We start from the raw sequence: 17893 nt of genomic DNA, 5'->3' as shown, positions 1-17893 counted from the left end.
GACAAGGACAGTAAAGACAAAGGAAAAAAAGATCCAGTTATAAATAAGGGAGGGGAATAGAGCCAGGAGATTTCAGAAAGTAAATTTCATAATATCTTTTTAAAACTAATTTTTGAGGAATAATTTACAACATATTAGGCGAATATGAACAAGTGTATGTACCCATGCCACCACTGTAATCCAGATATAGAACATTTTGATGGTGCCAAAAAGTTCCTGTGGGGGCTCCATCAAAGGCACCACTATCACCTTCAGCCTTGGCCCCAGACAGCTACTGATCTGATTTATAACCTATTAGACTTTAATTGCCATGGTGTTGAATGCTTCTCCAAAAAGCAGCAATGAAAATAGCTCTGTGGAACTCTAGCTGTGAATTAGCAAATCTTAGTGAAACTATACCCTCTAAAATTTCAAGAAGAGAAGAGAAGAAAAGCATTGATTTCAAATACCATAACAAAATTAGAAGGAAGAAACAAATAAGGAACTAGGATAACACCCTTACAAAGAAAGTATTCCAGAAAGACATACATGAGTCAAGAAAAATGTGGGCTAAGGATTTTAAGTCTAGCCAAACTGGCTGTTAGTATTAAGGCTGGAAAATAACTCATTGACTTGTAAGAACTAGGAGAGGCATCATTTTTCCTGAACCTTCCAGAGGACTAGCTTCAGACCTTTGAGATGACTAAAGAGAATTTGATAGAGTGGTTGTAAACATTAAAATATTGCTACATTTAGAACTAGAACTAAAGGAGGTATAGAAAGGAGAAAATATGTATATAATAGTTATATGATCTGACACTGTAAATATAACTAAGGAAATGTATATAACTTTTCCATATAACTATGGAAATGTACAGAGAAATTTTTTAGAAGACTTTATCTCTTTTTAGAGAGAGGGGAACGGAGGGAAAAGAAGAGGAAAACATTGACGTGTGAGAAAAGCAACAATTGGCTGCCTTGTACACTACCCGGCCAGTGATTAGAGCCAGTGACCTTTTGCTTTGTGGGATGATGCCCAACCAACTGAGCCATGCTGGTCAGGGCTGTACAGAGAAATTTTAAAGCATTCTCAGAAATCATAATGACAACTGGTGAGAGAATGTCTTGTGTGTACTTTCGGATAAAGCAAAGAAGTATTTTGTAGCATTCTAATTTAGGCATCACTGGTGTGTCTTCTCGTTGGAGAAAAAGGAAAAACAGATAATTATTTTTTAAAAAGTAAATTCACCCTTTAGTTCTGAATTTGAACAGAAAGTTTGTATTAACTCATGAGGTATTTTATACATGTGTTAGTGTGTACATTTCAGTTCTATAGCTCTGTCCCCTGTAAAAGCCTAGAAACACTCATCAGTCCAGTTTCAGTAAGCTTCTCAGGTACCTAAATTCTGGTCTTGAAATACCTTGTCTACCTAAAAGAAACCAGGCTTCCTTGGAGACAAGAATTCAGGCTGGAGGCAGAAAGTATTCAAGGTGAACTTGGAGTGTCTTGTGTTACGTTACAGGTAACAAGGAAGCCCACACAGACTGAGAGGTTTTGTCAGAAAAATTTGGCAGTCAACTGGCCAGAGATGAGAGAGTTTAAACATTAAGGAAAAAAACTACAGTGGATTAAAACACTTCAAATATGTGCTTTCCTAGTAATACAGAAACTCATTGGTCATCAATGTAGGATGTTAGGGGAACTATTCCTTTTAAACTGCAGATAATTTTACCCAAAAATGAACCTGGATTTGATTAAGCATTTAAAGCCAGGTCCGGACCTTTAAAAAATTTTTTTTAAGGTCCAAATAATAAATAGTTTACCATTGGTGTCCAGGTGGTCTCTGTCAAAACTACTGAACTCTGCCATTGTAGCAGGAAACCATCCATAGAGAATACATAAATGAGGTAGGTATGGCTGCTTCAGTAAAACTTTACTTACAAAGACAGGCAGCAGACCAAGTATTTTGACCTCTGCTTCAGATCCAACTACCAATTTACTGAAAATACAAACAACAATAAAAACTATAAACTATACTTTGGGAATGCAAATATCAAAATCAAGACTGAGAAAGTCTAGGATAAATGATAGTGGTTCTTCAACAAATTGCAAGGAAGGAAGAGATTGTGTGGGAATTTATAGATTAGAATCTTGGAAACAGGCAAAAATGGTACCTTTTTCTATGTAGTTTTCTGCACTTGTATATGTTTAACATTAACAGAAAAGGTGAAAGGATGGAAAATGTCATTAAGTAACAGCTAATAAAAAGTACACTTTGATACTGAATGTATTAGTAGATACACATTTTATAAGCTTTAAGAATCTTAAATTTGTATACATCCAATGACATAGCTTTGAAAATATAAGCAAAACTTGACACATTAAAAGGAGAAATGTACATATCCACAGTCACAGCAGGAAACTTTGAAGAAGCTTATACAAACAGGTATAGATTGTGAAAAATATAGCTTAGTGTTTGAAAGATTTCTTTTTTTTAAATTTTTATTTATTTATCTTTAGAAGGGAAGGGAAGGAAAGAGGGAGAGAAATATCAATGTATGGTTGCCCCCCATGCATCCCCTGCTGGGAACTGGCCTGCAACCCAGGCATGTGCCCTGACTGGGAATCGAACAGTGATCCTTTGGTTCGCAGGCCCGTGTTCAATCCACTGAGCTACACCAGCCAGGGCAAAAGACTTTTTTTAAATGACGTCATCTTTTTACCTAGAAACTCACTGAATTTATTGGAAATATATTTTGATCTTTCATTTTAATTAGGTGTATCATTTTATCTAGTCTTTAAATTAAGCTTGCAAGATAGCTGTCTTACCACATAGTCTAAGTGCTGTTTCTAATTTTTTTCCTAACATAACACTAAAGTTACTCTTAACTTTGAATATTAGGTACTTACTATTGGACTTTTTTTTTCTGTTGGAAACAATAACTCAGAGTAATTGGAGTAACTATAATCCCAATTTGTAAATAGACAAAAGTTTAATGAGTTTTCACAGTGACTTTATTATTTGCATATTGTTAGGTTTGCTGGCAGAAGGTAACCTTTCTTCCTTTTTTAAACAGGGGTTCCGAAGGAAAAATAAATGATTGCCAGATAAAATTTGTAAATGAAATCTTCAAGATCGAGCAACCTGGAGCCCATCCTCTTTCACTGGCAGATGGAAAGTTTTTAAGTATGGATATTTTTATGGGCTTACACTGTGTGTTGTACATGATTGCCATTTTAATTGGCCAGGGAATAACTTTTGAGAGAGTATAAGATTTAACCCATACAATTTTACTTTCAAGACACCATTTTTTTCCTTTTTTCCCCCCATTTGATCAACTATCTCATGATAGCCCATTTAAAGGTCAGAAATTGCTTCAGTTTGGGCACCCTGTCTTTATACATGTGTCCTTGAAGAGCTTTGAGTTCCTGCAGGAGCTCCACATTGTCATTCTTGTTGTAGTTATTGGTGATGTTGTTCACATCATGACCCTTTTGTTTAACTAAATATGAAGGTGACATCTGATTGTCACCTTGAGGATCTTTTAGAATGCATAATACAGAGGAGTTTCATAATATCCATCATAGCAGACTACCCCTGTCAAAACATTCTCAAAATGATGATCCACCTATTCATTTGTCTGGTATTTAGTACAGTACAACATATCCTACACCAACTTTTTACTACATGAACATTAGCCACGTCCTTGGTACCACATGACTCTTCTGCAACACCAAGTTGTGTCCTGGGAATATCCTTTATCTCTCTGAGGTTCGGTTTGCTTATATGCAAAGTGGGTGTTAGTAAGCAAAACTTGTATTACTTTGGTAGGATCAATTGGATCAGCCATGGCAAGTGCTCACCTATTACCTGGTCTTGCAGTATATACTGCTGGAGCTGCTGTGAGTTTTCATCTAAATAAATTTTCAGTCACCCATGAAAAGCTATTTGCCTTCTTCCTCCCTGGCTTGTGGATCTTGTGATTTTGAAAAAGAGGTAGAATGCAATTTTTCAAGGATTTTGAGATGGTTTCCATCTCATCAAGACACCATTTGTGGACTAAGTTCCATTTTGGTCTGATGGTTTTTCTCATGATAAAATTTGTTTTCAAAGAAATATTTTATTTATTTATATTTAGAGAGAAGGTAAGTGAAGGAGAAAGAAAGGGAAAGAAGAACATCAATGTGTGGTTGCCTCCCAAACTTCTCCCCTGGGAACCTTGCCTGCACCCCAGGCATGTGCCCTGACTGGAAATCAAAGCAGCAACCCCTTGGTTTGCAGGCCCATGCTCAGTCCACCGAGCTACACAGCCAGGGCCATCCAAGATTAATTTTTACTAATGAGACATTTTTTTTTACTGGTAGAGCCTGTGAATAATAGTGCTGATTGATCTGTGAATTTCTGGGAGATAATAAATGAGGTTTATATATATACCCCTACCTCTTCATTGTGCAAATTTTACTTCCTTGAGCCCATACATCTAGTTGGTAAGTTGAGTTATGACTAAATTCTGGCTTTTTTCATTCATAATTCAGTTGCTATTTTTTCAACTAGATGAATCTCACACTCTCAATTCTGAATTTTCTTGTGGAGAGCAATCCATTGACTTTATGCCACATGTCAATGTCTAGTATATTCTGGAAAAGCTAGTCAAGAAAAAAGGGGTCCTGCCTAACCTCTTCTTACTACAATTGTACAAGATTATAAAACAAGAATTTTTAACAGATCAATAAACACTTTCATGTTACCAGTCTAGGCCATTCTCATTTTTTTGAGACTGCAATGCTAATATATCTACATTTGAGTTAAGACCCTCAAGGCGTAATTTGTATGACTACTTGTAGGATTATATTTTAGGAATGAAAATAAGTTGATGAGTAAACCTATTTAATGTGCCTTAGTCTTTCTCAGTAAAACACAACAGAGAGCCAAGTTTGACTAGGTTTTTTCTCACATGTTTTTGTTTTCTTCCACTCGGTAGAAACATATAAATGCAAATCTGATTGAAAAATGCAAATCTGATTTAGGGTCCTGCATGTATTTTTTGTTCTGTCTGATGGCTAATCACATTATACCTACAATTTTGAACTTGTATGTTAAAGAAACCACTTCAGAGCCACAGCTGGATTTCCAATGGTCAGATTGACTCTCCAAACCAAAAATCTAAACATGTCTTTTTGGTTTGTCATTTTTATTACTTATATGTTGTCACGGTTACTTTAGTGGAAATGAACAACAAATTATTAATCATTTTCATTAGCAACAATAAGCAGTGATCAGTCAGAAAGTAAGTACTAAAGTCAGTAGCCTTTTCCTTCCTCCATCTCATTTGCAAGATACTTTTTCCCATTTCCCATATATGCTAGATTAGTCCTGTACCAGTGAATTTCTTCACAAATGTACTGTGTACAATTTGTAAGACATTCAGAATGTAAAACTATATAAATTCAAATAATACAGAATTCCTAGGAGGTATTCATTCTAACAGCATGGCATTCTAGACATCATCCTGTATCTATATAATTTATCTTTGTTGAAGCAATTTTGTTTTTTAAACAATTATCCAATTTCTTTTTTAAATTTAATATACCTAACTTCCTCTGTTTTAATAGTTCTTGTAAATTTACCTGTGGTTTTTCATGGAAATTTTTCCAACTGTTTTTCTTTCACTAACATTTAAGTTTAACTTTTGGTATATGAACATTACTATAAGACTTTTTGCGTACCTATGTATATTTAAAAATTTTAAGGGAACACTTTGTCAAAAGATGTTTGGATTTAGATGGGGTAGGTACAATAAATGGCACTCCAGAACTTGCCAGAGTTCTGAACCAGTTGACAAGATGAAAATCAACTGAATTAGAAGTGTCACTTATATTACTAATAAAGTGAATGTTGGGGGCATAGCTCATATGGGAACTAAAATGGGGTTGCTGGCTCCTAACAGCCCTCCCCCTCCTACTTCAGCCCACCCAAAGAAAGGTTGAGATCTGCAGGACGAATTGTACTTAACAATTCCATTTATCAAGTAATTAAGTCAAAACAACTTTGTTTGTCAAAGTATTGTATTTCCCTTGAAATTTTAAGATAACTTATGGTGCCCCAGTAAGTTCATCACATTGGTGCATAGTTGGTTAACCATGAGTCTAGTCAATATAAATTTTAAAAATTTTGAGACAAAAGTTCATTATCCTCATAGGTGGATATAATTTGGTTCATTACTGGCAAATGTGTGGGCCTCATTCCTGAAAATTTGACTTGTAAGTCTAGAATGAGGCTCAGGCGTTTATTCTTAAAGTCCCATGCTTGAGGGTTTCTTTTTCTTCATTAAAAAAAGCTGTGTGATATTTTCATAGGTTTTTTCTTTAGAAGATTTATAGATATAAAAATGATTTTAAGGCTAGGCTTGCTGTATTTTGTTCTTAATAGGGAAAAATGACCCCGAATGTGACTTATGCCGTGGAGACCCAGACAAGAAATGCCATTCTTGCTCCTGTCATATGTGTGGTGGAAAACAAGAACCCAACATGCAGCTTCTATGTGATGAGTGTAACATGGCCTATCATATTTACTGCCTGAATCCGCCTTTGGATAAGGTCCCTGAAGAGGAATACTGGTATGATTATTAGGCTATTTTTGTTGTTGCTATGTTCAAAAGTGAATGTGAAACAGTTGTTTAAACCACCAAATATAGATTTCTAAAGATACATAATGTATATTAAAATATTTAACATTTTATAGCCAATGGTTGTTTGTTATTGATACCTTTATTCAAGTATTACCACAGCTTCTGAACCAGTCTCTAGCTCCATATTTAAGCCCTCCAGTCTTTTCTCCAGTATGGAGTCTATGTTCTTTGAAAAATGCAAATCTGATTGTGTTACTTATTTGCTTCAGAGGCTTTCTGTTGCCTTACAGGGTCCTGCACAAGTATTTTTAGTTGATTTCTCCAGTTGTATCTTTTACTACTTCCCCCTTCCATTTCCCCAGATACTCTGTGCTCTAGCCAGATTATATAATAGTGGTTTTTTAAATTTTATCTATTGTTTTTAGAGAGAGTGAAAGGAGACAGACAGATATTGATTTGTTGTTCCACGTAATGCATTTGTTGGTTACTTCTTATATGTGCTCTAACTGGAGATCAAACCCACAACCTTGGCATATCGGGACAGTGCTCTAACTGACCTACCTACCCAGGCAGGGTTACTCTAGCCAGATTAAATATCCTGTAGCTCTTTAGGTCATTTTCTTTCTCTTCTTGGGCTTTTTCACCTGACACATTTTCTCTTGGAAACATTTTCTTCTTTGCCTAACTTCAGGATGATATTAATTCTTTTGGTTTTTACTTATATATAATGTAATTGGGGAAGCCTTTGTGGATGGTTCCCTCTAACCCCCAATTATTTTAGATGCACCTATTATGTTCTATAATAGTACTTAATAGTTATAAATGCTAGATACTAACAAAGTACTTTATATGGATTATTGTATCAATACTTAATCCTATGAGGTTAATAAGTAGAACTAGGCACCAAGGTCAAATACACCTGACAAAATATTTCTTCTGTTGACTTAGTTACAAAAAGAAATAATTAGGAGACTGGAAAAATGTGTCCAGAGTTATGATGAACTTTTTAATGTCATATTAGGTTTTTTCCTCTTTAAACTATGGGCCATGTTGCCAGCATGGAGGGTTTTTAAGTTGGAAGAATGACTTACCCAGAAATATTCACATCACAATGAGATAGTTGGTGTCATTGTAAAGAATAGCTTGTTCTCCATCCCTTTGATGTCCCCCACCCCACCCTCACTTTTAGGAAGGTTTTTATTTTAACAGAGGGTTAGGAGTGATAGAAGAAAGGAAGTAATATAACTTCTTTTTTTTTTACCCCCTACTTCTTATGGTCTCATCTGTGAATTTTATCACCAGTAACTTACATGTTCTCTGAAGTCTCTTATTTTTCTTTTGTTTCCATGGGTGATATTTTCTTGCTTCTCTAAAATGCAAGCCCTTCTACTTTCCCTCACAATTCCATATCCTTTGCATTTTCAGGAACTTTATTACTACATTGAATTCCTCTCCTGAATTGCCATTACTGGGTTATTCTCATTAGTATCCCAGAATCTTGTTGAGTTTTCAAAGTGCACAGACACACACCCCTCCTGTGATTCCATTCCTCCTATCAGCTACCTCTCCTGTTTCTCTGCTCTCTTCATGGCAAAGCTTCTCAGGAGCATTCTCCACTGATTATTTTTATTTCCTTTCCTCCCATTCATATCTCAACACTCCAGTCTGACTCTCCCACTACCCTTCTCTGTCAGCTTAGGTCAGGCTCACAAACACATTCCATTGTCAAACGCAGTGGTGACTTCTCAATCCTCCTTACTGTTCTACTCGGCTGTTGACTCTGGTTTTGTAGAGTGTATGATATCATATGATCTAATTTTTCTCCTCCTTTACTTTCCTTCCTAATTTCACATTGGTCTTCTCTTACCTACCACATTTCAGAGTTTCTGAAAGCACTAATCATTTACTGTCTTCATTCTTGCTTCCTAGATGACCTCATCCAGTCCTGAGATTCCATATACCAAGCTAATGGTTCTGAACTTATACCATCAGATCTAATCTCCCCTGAGCTTTATTTTCCTATATTCAGGTGCTTGTTTGCCTGACATCACAAAATTGGTGGGTTCAAAATTAGTGAAGGAATCTTTGATTTTCTTTACCACCCCTTTTGTATATCCTACATCCAAGAATATATGAGCATATCTTGTCAGTTCTCCATAATCTTTCCCTCTTCTCATCCCCCAAATCAAACCATCATCACTTCCCTGAACTGCTATGAAAAATACCTAACTAGTCTCCTGGCTTTCACGTTGCTCACCAGCTTCCTTCCACTTGTAGCAGCAGAGTGATCTTACAAATTTCTAAATTGGGTTAAAACCCCCTAGTATCTTCCTGTCACACTTAGAATAAAAGCTAAGCCCTTGCCATCTATGACCCAGCCACAGCCTCTCTGAGCTCATCACTTACCCATTTTATCTACTGAACTTAACCTCTATCCACATTTATGTTCAATAAAGCATATCATTTCTTCCCTTCCTTTTCTTAGCACCTTTACGCTTCATGCCTCTGTGCCTGAAATGCCTTCTCTGGCTTCTTATCACTGACTCCTCTGGTCTCAGCAGGAATACCACCCCAAAGGCTTTAACTATCTAAAGACACAAAGCATTTCTAATCACTATTAGCACACCTAGAACACTAAATTATTTCCTTTATAGCAGGCACTTACCACTTTCTGAAATTGTTTCATTTATGTACTAGTTTTCCTAACTACTGTGTACAGGCATTTTGATCACAAATATTTATCCCAAGCATCAAAACAGTACCTGGAATCGAGCTCTGAACAAACCTGATGGAGGAATAGATCCCAGGGATGACTTTAGGGTCATATAATTAGGAGTCTGTCTTAGATTTCTCTGTAGAATACCTCTACATTCATATCAAGGTTTTTTATTTCACCTGGAACTCAACCTAAATCTTTTCTTCTTCTCTAAACCACGTTGTTTGGGTATGTAACCTCTCATTTTCCCATCAGACAGAGATAATACCTGTTTTAATTATAAGATCTTTGATAAAATTATTGTTGTAAATGCTAGCACATCAGGTAAAATACTGTCTTACCAAATTGATTTTTGGAAGCTTTCCTGATTTCCTCATCAGGGGAGATTTCACTTGATAGTATTTCTTGCCCTCTCATAGTTAATTTTGCCTTAGATTTGCGTCTGTATCTCACTGCCTAATTTTCTCAGAATCAGGGACTAAATTATTTACATTTGTCTTTCATATAACACTAAACAAGATATCTTATAATTGGGCTGTTAAAATTATCTAGTTGGGCATAAGTGTCTTCTTCTTTAAACCAAGTGGAATGGATAATTATGAAATGGAAAGTATAGACAAAAATTTAAAATTAATGGGGGAAGTGGCCAGCCAATATTAAGATATTCCATTCATTGGTGACACAGAATAGACCATTTCATTCTGTACATACACACTTTTTTTTTTAGAAATGATTTAAGACTGCTTATAATGATATGTAGGCTACCTCATTTTATTATACTTGTGAATTACGTTTTATTAGATGTCTTGTGAAGCATGTTTTTTACAAAGTAAAGGCAAAACAGTCTACCAGCAAACAGATTATAACTTTATTGCAATACTCACTTTATTGTGGTGGTCTGAAACCAAACCCACAGTATCTCCAAGGTAGCCTGTACAGATTATTATCAGTGTGACTAACTGCAAATAAGCTAAAGGAGAAACAAGTATAAGCAGTTAAAATTGAGCTAGGGACAAGGCTGATATAAATAAACATCCTTGAAAATTTGTTATAATAGACTATATGTTTCACACTTTGAGAATTCTAATAATCAGTTTAGATGAAGAGATGTGTATGAGTCACGTATTTCAGTGTTCAGTGTAGAAGAATCATCTATTCTTGTTCCTTTTGTTTTAATGATGTGAACATGAAATGAATAATTCACATTTTCAGGGTTAATGATAAGATCATAGTACCATTTGAATTGGACAGCTGTGTCTGGCTTTTCAGGTAAATTTGAGAATTTGTTAAAATCTTGAGTTCTCTAAAAGAGTGACAACTTCTTTTATGTTGTCATTGTTTTTGTTTTGACCCACCTACCCATGTAAATATTTTGAAAATTTTAATACTTAAGTACCAGCTGAAACTCTATAATATATACTAATTATAACATCTTAAAACTTGTTCTACCCTAGAAAGGTCATTATTCCGTTACTGGCTTTAATATGGTATTATCGGAATTTTTTTTTCTTTTAAAGGTATTGTCCTTCCTGTAAAACTGATTCCAGTGAAGTTGTAAAGGCTGGTGAAAAACTTAAAATGAGTAAAAAGAAAGCAAAGATGCCATCAGCTAGTACTGAAAGCCGGAGAGACTGGGGCAGGGTAAAGAAAAAAGTCTTCTTTTCTTCCTAGTTAAAAGCTTATAATAACTATAATGCAAGTTATCATTTTTTAAGATTTTATTTTATTTTTAGACAGAGGGGAGGGAGAGAAACATTGATGTGCAAGACAAACATTGACTGGTTGCCTCTTGCACTCTCCCAACTGGGTAACCTGGCCTGTAACCAAGGCATGTGCCCTGGCTGGAAATCGAACCAGCAACCTTTTAGTTCATAGGCCAACACTGAATCCCCTGAGCCACACCAGCCAGGGCCAAGTTACAATGTTTTAATAACAATAGTAGTAATGGTATAAATTGTACTTTATCAGAAATACTAACAAATAACTATGCTGCTTAATGCTGTTGTTAATTTATATTCATTAATTGAATTTAATAATATACATTGTTATGTATTATTAATCATACAAATAGCCAGGTTTCTATTTTATTTACATATTATGGGATCTAAGGGCTTTAAGATATAGCATAACTGATTTCTCAAACAGCTTGTTCTGTGACTTGTAGGGAATGGCCTGTGTTGGTCGCACTAAAGAATGTACTATTGTACCTTCTAATCATTATGGACCTATTCCTGGAATTCCTGTTGGATCGACTTGGAGATTTAGAGTTCAGGTATTTTTAAAATTGGCTTAGTTGAAAGGGTAGAATTGGTTATAGTTCAAACTGTTATAAATATCAGTGTCTATTAATTATAAATGGACTAACCTGGAGAGTATCACATGGTATTCAGTTAGAATGAAAGATTTTCTGTTACGATGGGTAGGCTGTTTCCCATAGCTTGAAGACAGAGGAACATGCATTATGAATAGCCATCAACTATGCTTTTTCATCATGTTGTTCTACTTTTGTTACTGTTATGGTAGATAACATTATTGGAAGGCTATATTGTATTTACTCCTGATTTCTTGTTTAGAAAGGTAATGTTATCATTGTGGACAACTTAATGGGGGGGACGGATCTTAGGTAGAACATTTTGCAATTAAAGGAGCTTGAACTTTAAATAAGAGTAGAATGGTAACATTTTAAAGTTGAAATAGTGTAATACATGGCTTGAAAAGTTAAGTACTAGTATATGGCATATTTTAAAAACCTACCCCTTTTTTGTCCCCATTTTCTGTTCATCAGAGGTAACTACTTTAATATTTTAGATGTTTTCTTCTGTATTTACCTCCTTTTAAATAATATGATTACACTGCCTTTGTCTTCGTATATTAGTTTTATTAACTTCCTTCTGTAGAGAATGAACAATTTAGTTTAACACTCTGTCCTCCCATCGCAAAATAAAATAATTTGGTTAAGTCACTATTCAAGGTTTGATATTATTATGACTTTAGATCTATAAATACAGTAAAAATACGCAGTATTTTTAACTGTCTTTTTTGTTTGCTTTATTTTTTTGTATAGGTGTCACTAATTCATTCCTGAACTCTAAAAGTCCCATTAATACAGTCTAAGAATATTTTGAGGTTGTTGGCCTGAGCAACTGGAAAGATGGATTTGCCATTTAGGAAGTGGGGAAGATTTAAAACAGGTTTATTGTTTTCAGGGTTGGAGAGGTTGGGAATCAAGTGGTCCTATCTTCTGAAGTACCTGGTGTTTCCAAGGACTAAATCCAAGTTCTGTTGTCCTTAACAGCTTTTTGTGGGCTTCTACTGTGCCTTCTTCCCTAGCCCCTCTATTCAGGCTTAGCTTTTAGCTTTTTTTGTCTGCTAAAAACAATTGTATATTTGAGGGGGTAATTTTTTTAAGTATGTATTTTTAAAGAGAGGTGGTGGAGGTAGTAAGAGAGGGAGGGAAACATCAATGTGAGAGAAGCATTGATCAGTTTCCTCTCACACATGCCCTAGCCAGGGATGAACCCACAACCTAAGCATGTGCCCTCTCCCAGAATCAAACCGGTGACCTTCTGGTTTGATGCCCAGTCAACTGAGCCACACTGGTGAATGCAAACGATTGTATGTTAAGTAGATGAATTACAGTACTTCACTCAGGGAATGAGTGAAGTACAGAAAAGAAGTGACACTTGTTTCAGTGAGCCAGATTTGATGGTGTATGGGAAAATATGCCATTGAAGTAGTAAAATAGCATGAGTACTAAGAAAATGGGTAGCATGTTTGGCTAACAGTGAGTAGTTTTGGTTGAAACAGAGGCTCCATGAAGGAGAAGCTGGAGATTGGAGATAGCCAGATTGAGGGAGGATGATGTGTAATACTTAACTTGGGTTCTATAGAGTGACTATCAGACCATTTAATATATTTTAAGCACTTGAAAATTAAAAGCTCATTCTGTTAAAGGATCATTCTGTTTGTGATGGGTAGAATGGAATTGAAGGAACAAAAGTGGAAGCAGTGAAAGAGGGTCTAGTTTAAGCATTAATCACTCAAACTAACATTATAGCAGTGGAAAGAGAGAAGAAAATGAATTTGGGAGATCAGGTCAGCAGTATTTGTGGCCAAATAAATGGGTTTGGACATTGAAGAAGAATGAGGCTAGAATGACTCTTGCTTATCTGACATGCCTAGGAACAGTGTCACAATCAAAGACAAGATGTAAGAAGAGATGTGTGGCACTGATAGTAAATTATTATTTACCCAGATTGAGCTGTTATTAGCGATAGATATGAGATGATTATTATTTGAAACTCAGGATTCCAAGCCTGAGCACTTATAAAAGTCATCTGCTCAGCGCCTAAGGGTTATATAGTTAGAGAGAAGTAGAGTCAATGAGTAAAAAGGTAGAACTCTGGGCGACCTGCAGTTCTTACTTGGAGGCTTTTAGGTCCAATGGTGTATGTGAAAGCATTTTGTAAATGTAACTTCACTGTTTAAAGGTATTTTGAGACTCTGTTTATTTTATAGGTTAGTGAAGCTGGTGTACATAGGCCCCACGTTGGTGGAATTCATGGTCGAAGTAATGATGGGGCTTACTCTCTTGTCCTGGCTGGTGGATTTGCAGATGAAGTAGTAAGTCATGGTACAACTTTGTGCTTTAGAACCTATTTTGATTATTCAGTAAAATACAGAAGTTTTGCCTAGGGTATATTAAGTCCTATCTCTTTTTAGCATAGAGTTTATGTTAAAGTTGCTAGTTCTGTACAAGTTACAAGGTAAATCAATTGTCAGTATTTAATCTTTGTGTGTATTATTTCGATTTACATAGATGTGGTAACTGATTATTGCAATGATTATACATGTTCTATAGCACTCATTTTTTAAAAATTAAACTTACAATTACGGGATAATTTTAGATTGACATGTAGCATTAGAAACAGTACAGAGATTTTTGTGCCCTTGTCTTCCCTCAGTGGTACATTTTACAAAATTACAGAACAGTATCATGGCCAGGATATTGACATGCCATGTTGAGGACACTGAACATTGATTTCCCTTACCATGGGGATCCCTCGTGTTGCCCTTTTATAGTCACATGTGCTATATCTTCTCTTCCCCCACTTCTTAACCCCTGATAATCCACTAATCCACTTTCCATTTCTAAAATTTTGTCATTTCAAAAATCTTTGAGTGGAATCATGTAATATATAACCTTTGGAAATTCTTTTTTTGCTCAGCATAATTCTCAAATTATGCCATGTATCACCAGTTTGTTCCTTTTTATTGCTGAGTAGTCCATGGAATAGATATACCGTAATTTGTTTAATCATTCACCTGTGGAAGAACATCTGCATTATTTCCAGTTTTTGTCTACTATGAATAAAGCTTCAGTAAACATTTCTGTACATGTTGTTTTTTTGTTTGTTTTTCCTCAGCAAAGGTCTTCGGTGATCTGGGATAAATGCCCAGAGTATAATTGCTGGGCTGTATGGTAGTTGACATGAATATTTTGAAGCTGTATCTTTAAGTATTTTTCAGAAATACAAAAATGTTATATAGCTTATTGAAATCAGCACTTTTTTAAAGGCTCTGTTAGAAAACAAACCGACCGAAGTGGAGTCTCTTTAACATGTTTTTAGTGGACAGCCAGTTGTATTTGATCTAGGCTCTGACATTTGTGTGTGAGACCTGACCAAATTATTTAACTCAACTAAACCTCAGTTTCCCCATGTGTAAAATTTTAAAAAGTAGTATTGTAATTTTATATCAGAAAGTTACTGATTTTAAGTGAAGTAATTTATGTAGTCCTGGGCATATAATAAGGATTCAGACAGTTCTGTAGTCTGGATCAGAAGCTTATTTTAAGTATATTAAACATATATTTGGAGAGCTAAGAAGAAGTACCAAGTTGAAGCGAGATGGGTGTTATTACTTCATTTTTCTTCATCTTTTGAATATAGTTACCAGTCAGACATTAAACATTTGTGGAGAAAAATGTTGGTGAGGTGTCATAACTCTTAATTCCATTATATAAAGAATTACTTCTTTTAGGACTAAAATACTTAGGCTTAATTGCCAACTAAGATGTAACTGGAGATGTTATATTTTGTAAGCATATTCAATCTTTTGATCTTAATCATATCTACAGAAAAAGGTAGAGGAAGGCTCAATAAACTTTTCTCATTCAAGAAAAAATTTGTTCTGAAGCCTTTAATTTGGTGTAACATTCATGAAGCCAATGATTTCTTTATGTTTAGATAATTGGACATGAAGCTATTGAATACTTGCTGATAAAGTGATCAACATTTTAGTCTAGTAATTTGAATTAATCATATGCTAGCTTAGTGCCTTGATTTTGGTGACCTCACTTGAGAAATAAGGTGATCTGTCTCTTCGAGTTGTCCTGAGAAGTAGTTTATTTAGTGATTAGGAATAGACTCTGAAGCCAAGCTGTGTGGGTTTGTGTCCTGATGCCATCTGTTACTAACTGTGTGATCTTAGGCAAGTGACTGCACCTCTCTGCCTCATCTATAAAATAGGGTTTATAAGACCTACCTCATAGGATTGATGTGAGGGTTAAACAAACTAATCATATGTAAAATGCTTAGCCTAACCTTCACATGTAGTAAGTGTTAGGTAGATATTATCAGTGGTAGTAGTAGTGCCCAGTTTTATGGACATGGAGGGGCTAGTAAGAGAGAGAAACTGGCAAAAATTGAAGCTATATTCTAGATAGCCTTGAATTAAGGAATCATTAAAGTTGTCTGGGGAAAGTTTAATAATTGTACTGTAGGATATTTTTCTGATAAGTCTTTGGGTGAGGGGCAGGTGAGAAGACTGAGATAAAGGTCTTTTACTTGATAAGAGTGATGGCAGGACTGGGAGGTTCCAGCTTATTGTGGTAGGGAGCTGCTGTATAGCTTGGAGAAGAGTAGAGATTGGAAAATTGTGGGAAGTTTACTCATTCTGGGGCAGACTGTGTCCCCTGTGTAAATGATAGCTTCTTTTTAAAAAAAAATATTTATTTATTTTTAGAGAGAGGGAACAGGAAGGAGAAGGAGTGGGAGAGAAACATCAATGTGTGGTTGCCTCTCATGTGTCCTCCACTGGGGACCTGGCCTGCAACCCAGGCATGTGCCCTGACTGGGAATCGAACCAGCGATCCTTTGCTTCACAGGCCGGTGCTCAGTCCTCTGAGCTACACCAGCCAGGGAAATGATAGCTTCTTTATGTGAGCTTTTCCCAGGCAGCAATCTTGTGTTCAAGCTACTGCTTCACAGGAGTACAGCTTAGTAGAGCATGAAGTAGAAAATGCAACAAATTTAGGCTGATGATTTTTCATGGGGAAAATAGTCTGAAATAATATTGACAGTTCTGACAGTTTTTTCCCCACAAGTGATAATGAAAAGTTTTTATTGTTATAAAGATTAAAGTATAGAAGAGTTAATGACAGGATTTTAACCCCTTTTACTTGAATATTAGCTGCTCAAAGAATAATCAGAAGTGCTTTTGTTCTGTTTTAAACATTGTTTAGCTTAGTTTGTCCCTCTTATGTGCTCCTTCTGGTTTCCACTACTTTTTCCCTTATAGAACTGCCATTGAATTGGGCCTTACTTTGGTAGATACCTTGAGAAAATATGTTAACATACAACATCCTAACCAAATGTTCTGACTCTGAAACAAGACCCGATGAAATTATACTTGGGTTTAGGTGTCCTAATGATGAAAAATCTTCTCCTTCAGGATCGAGGTGATGAATTCACATACACTGGGAGTGGTGGTAAAAACCTTGCTGGCAATAAAAGAATTGGTGCACCATCGGCTGATCAAACATTAACAAACATGAACAGGTACTCTTTATTGTTAGAGTTTGTAAAGTCTATTTAGAATATGGACTTTGTATAAATGTTTGGTAATGGGACTATAATTTATAACTTAGGCTGTAGAGAAAAATCTTAAATTGAAAGTTAAAGATCTAAAAATAAAATCCTGTTACCTGATAATATAATTTTTGCAAGCATCTTAACTTACTTCTTTGAATTATTATTTCTAAAATGACAAACAAATGTGCTTTGCATTTGAAAACATGTTGAAACCTTTGAAGGAAAGGGGCCTATATAGGTGAAATGGAGGATAAGGTGGCTTATCTACTACCCTACAGGTCGAGTTTTGTTCTACTCAACACAGATTTATCTTTTAAAGTGACTAAGTTCTTTTTAGAAGAGACACACTGATTTGGAACATGGTTATGTTTGGGAGCCACATTTAAAAATATCAAATAACTAAATCAGAACTACACTTAAGGTGTTTTTAGGATTTATGATAATCAGATTATTTAAATGTTAGAAAATCTTTAGTGACAAAAGTAACCTTTTTTAATTAAATGTTTGTAAGGCATTTACAGAAGAGCCACCTTGTGTTGACCTTAATTCTGTGGAAGTATCAATGACATCCAGCTTCCATGGGAAAGAAAATTTAATAACTTCAAAGTGTTTTACTTCATAAATGCATGCTAGTATCAAAAATAAAGTAACCCAAGCAAACCATCCGATAGCAATGACTACATTATAACTTATA

At 35.4% G+C, this 17893-nt stretch overlaps 1 protein-coding gene across 1 annotated transcript in view; it reads left to right on the top strand.

Moving 5' to 3' along the window:
* UHRF2 (ubiquitin like with PHD and ring finger domains 2) overlaps positions 1 to 17893 on the top strand; it is an 86565-nt gene that overhangs the window by 52080 nt on the left and 16592 nt on the right. The window contains exons 5-10 of the mRNA XM_037061401.1: positions 3058 to 3167; positions 6411 to 6597; positions 10843 to 10966; positions 11490 to 11597; positions 13844 to 13948; positions 17060 to 17166. Coding sequence (XP_036917296.1) covers positions 3058 to 3167; positions 6411 to 6597; positions 10843 to 10966; positions 11490 to 11597; positions 13844 to 13948; positions 17060 to 17166 — 741 coding nt within the window. The remainder of the gene's footprint in view (positions 1 to 3057; positions 3168 to 6410; positions 6598 to 10842; positions 10967 to 11489; positions 11598 to 13843; positions 13949 to 17059; positions 17167 to 17893) is intronic.

Source organism: Sturnira hondurensis, unplaced genomic scaffold (assembly GCF_014824575.4).
Source record: "Sturnira hondurensis isolate 20B ecotype Veracruz unplaced genomic scaffold, ASM1482457v3 Scaffold0013378, whole genome shotgun sequence".
NCBI classification, from domain to species: domain Eukaryota; kingdom Metazoa; phylum Chordata; class Mammalia; order Chiroptera; family Phyllostomidae; genus Sturnira; species Sturnira hondurensis.
Note: the sequence above shows the minus strand (reverse complement) of the source record. Positions and strands in the feature narration are given on the sequence as shown.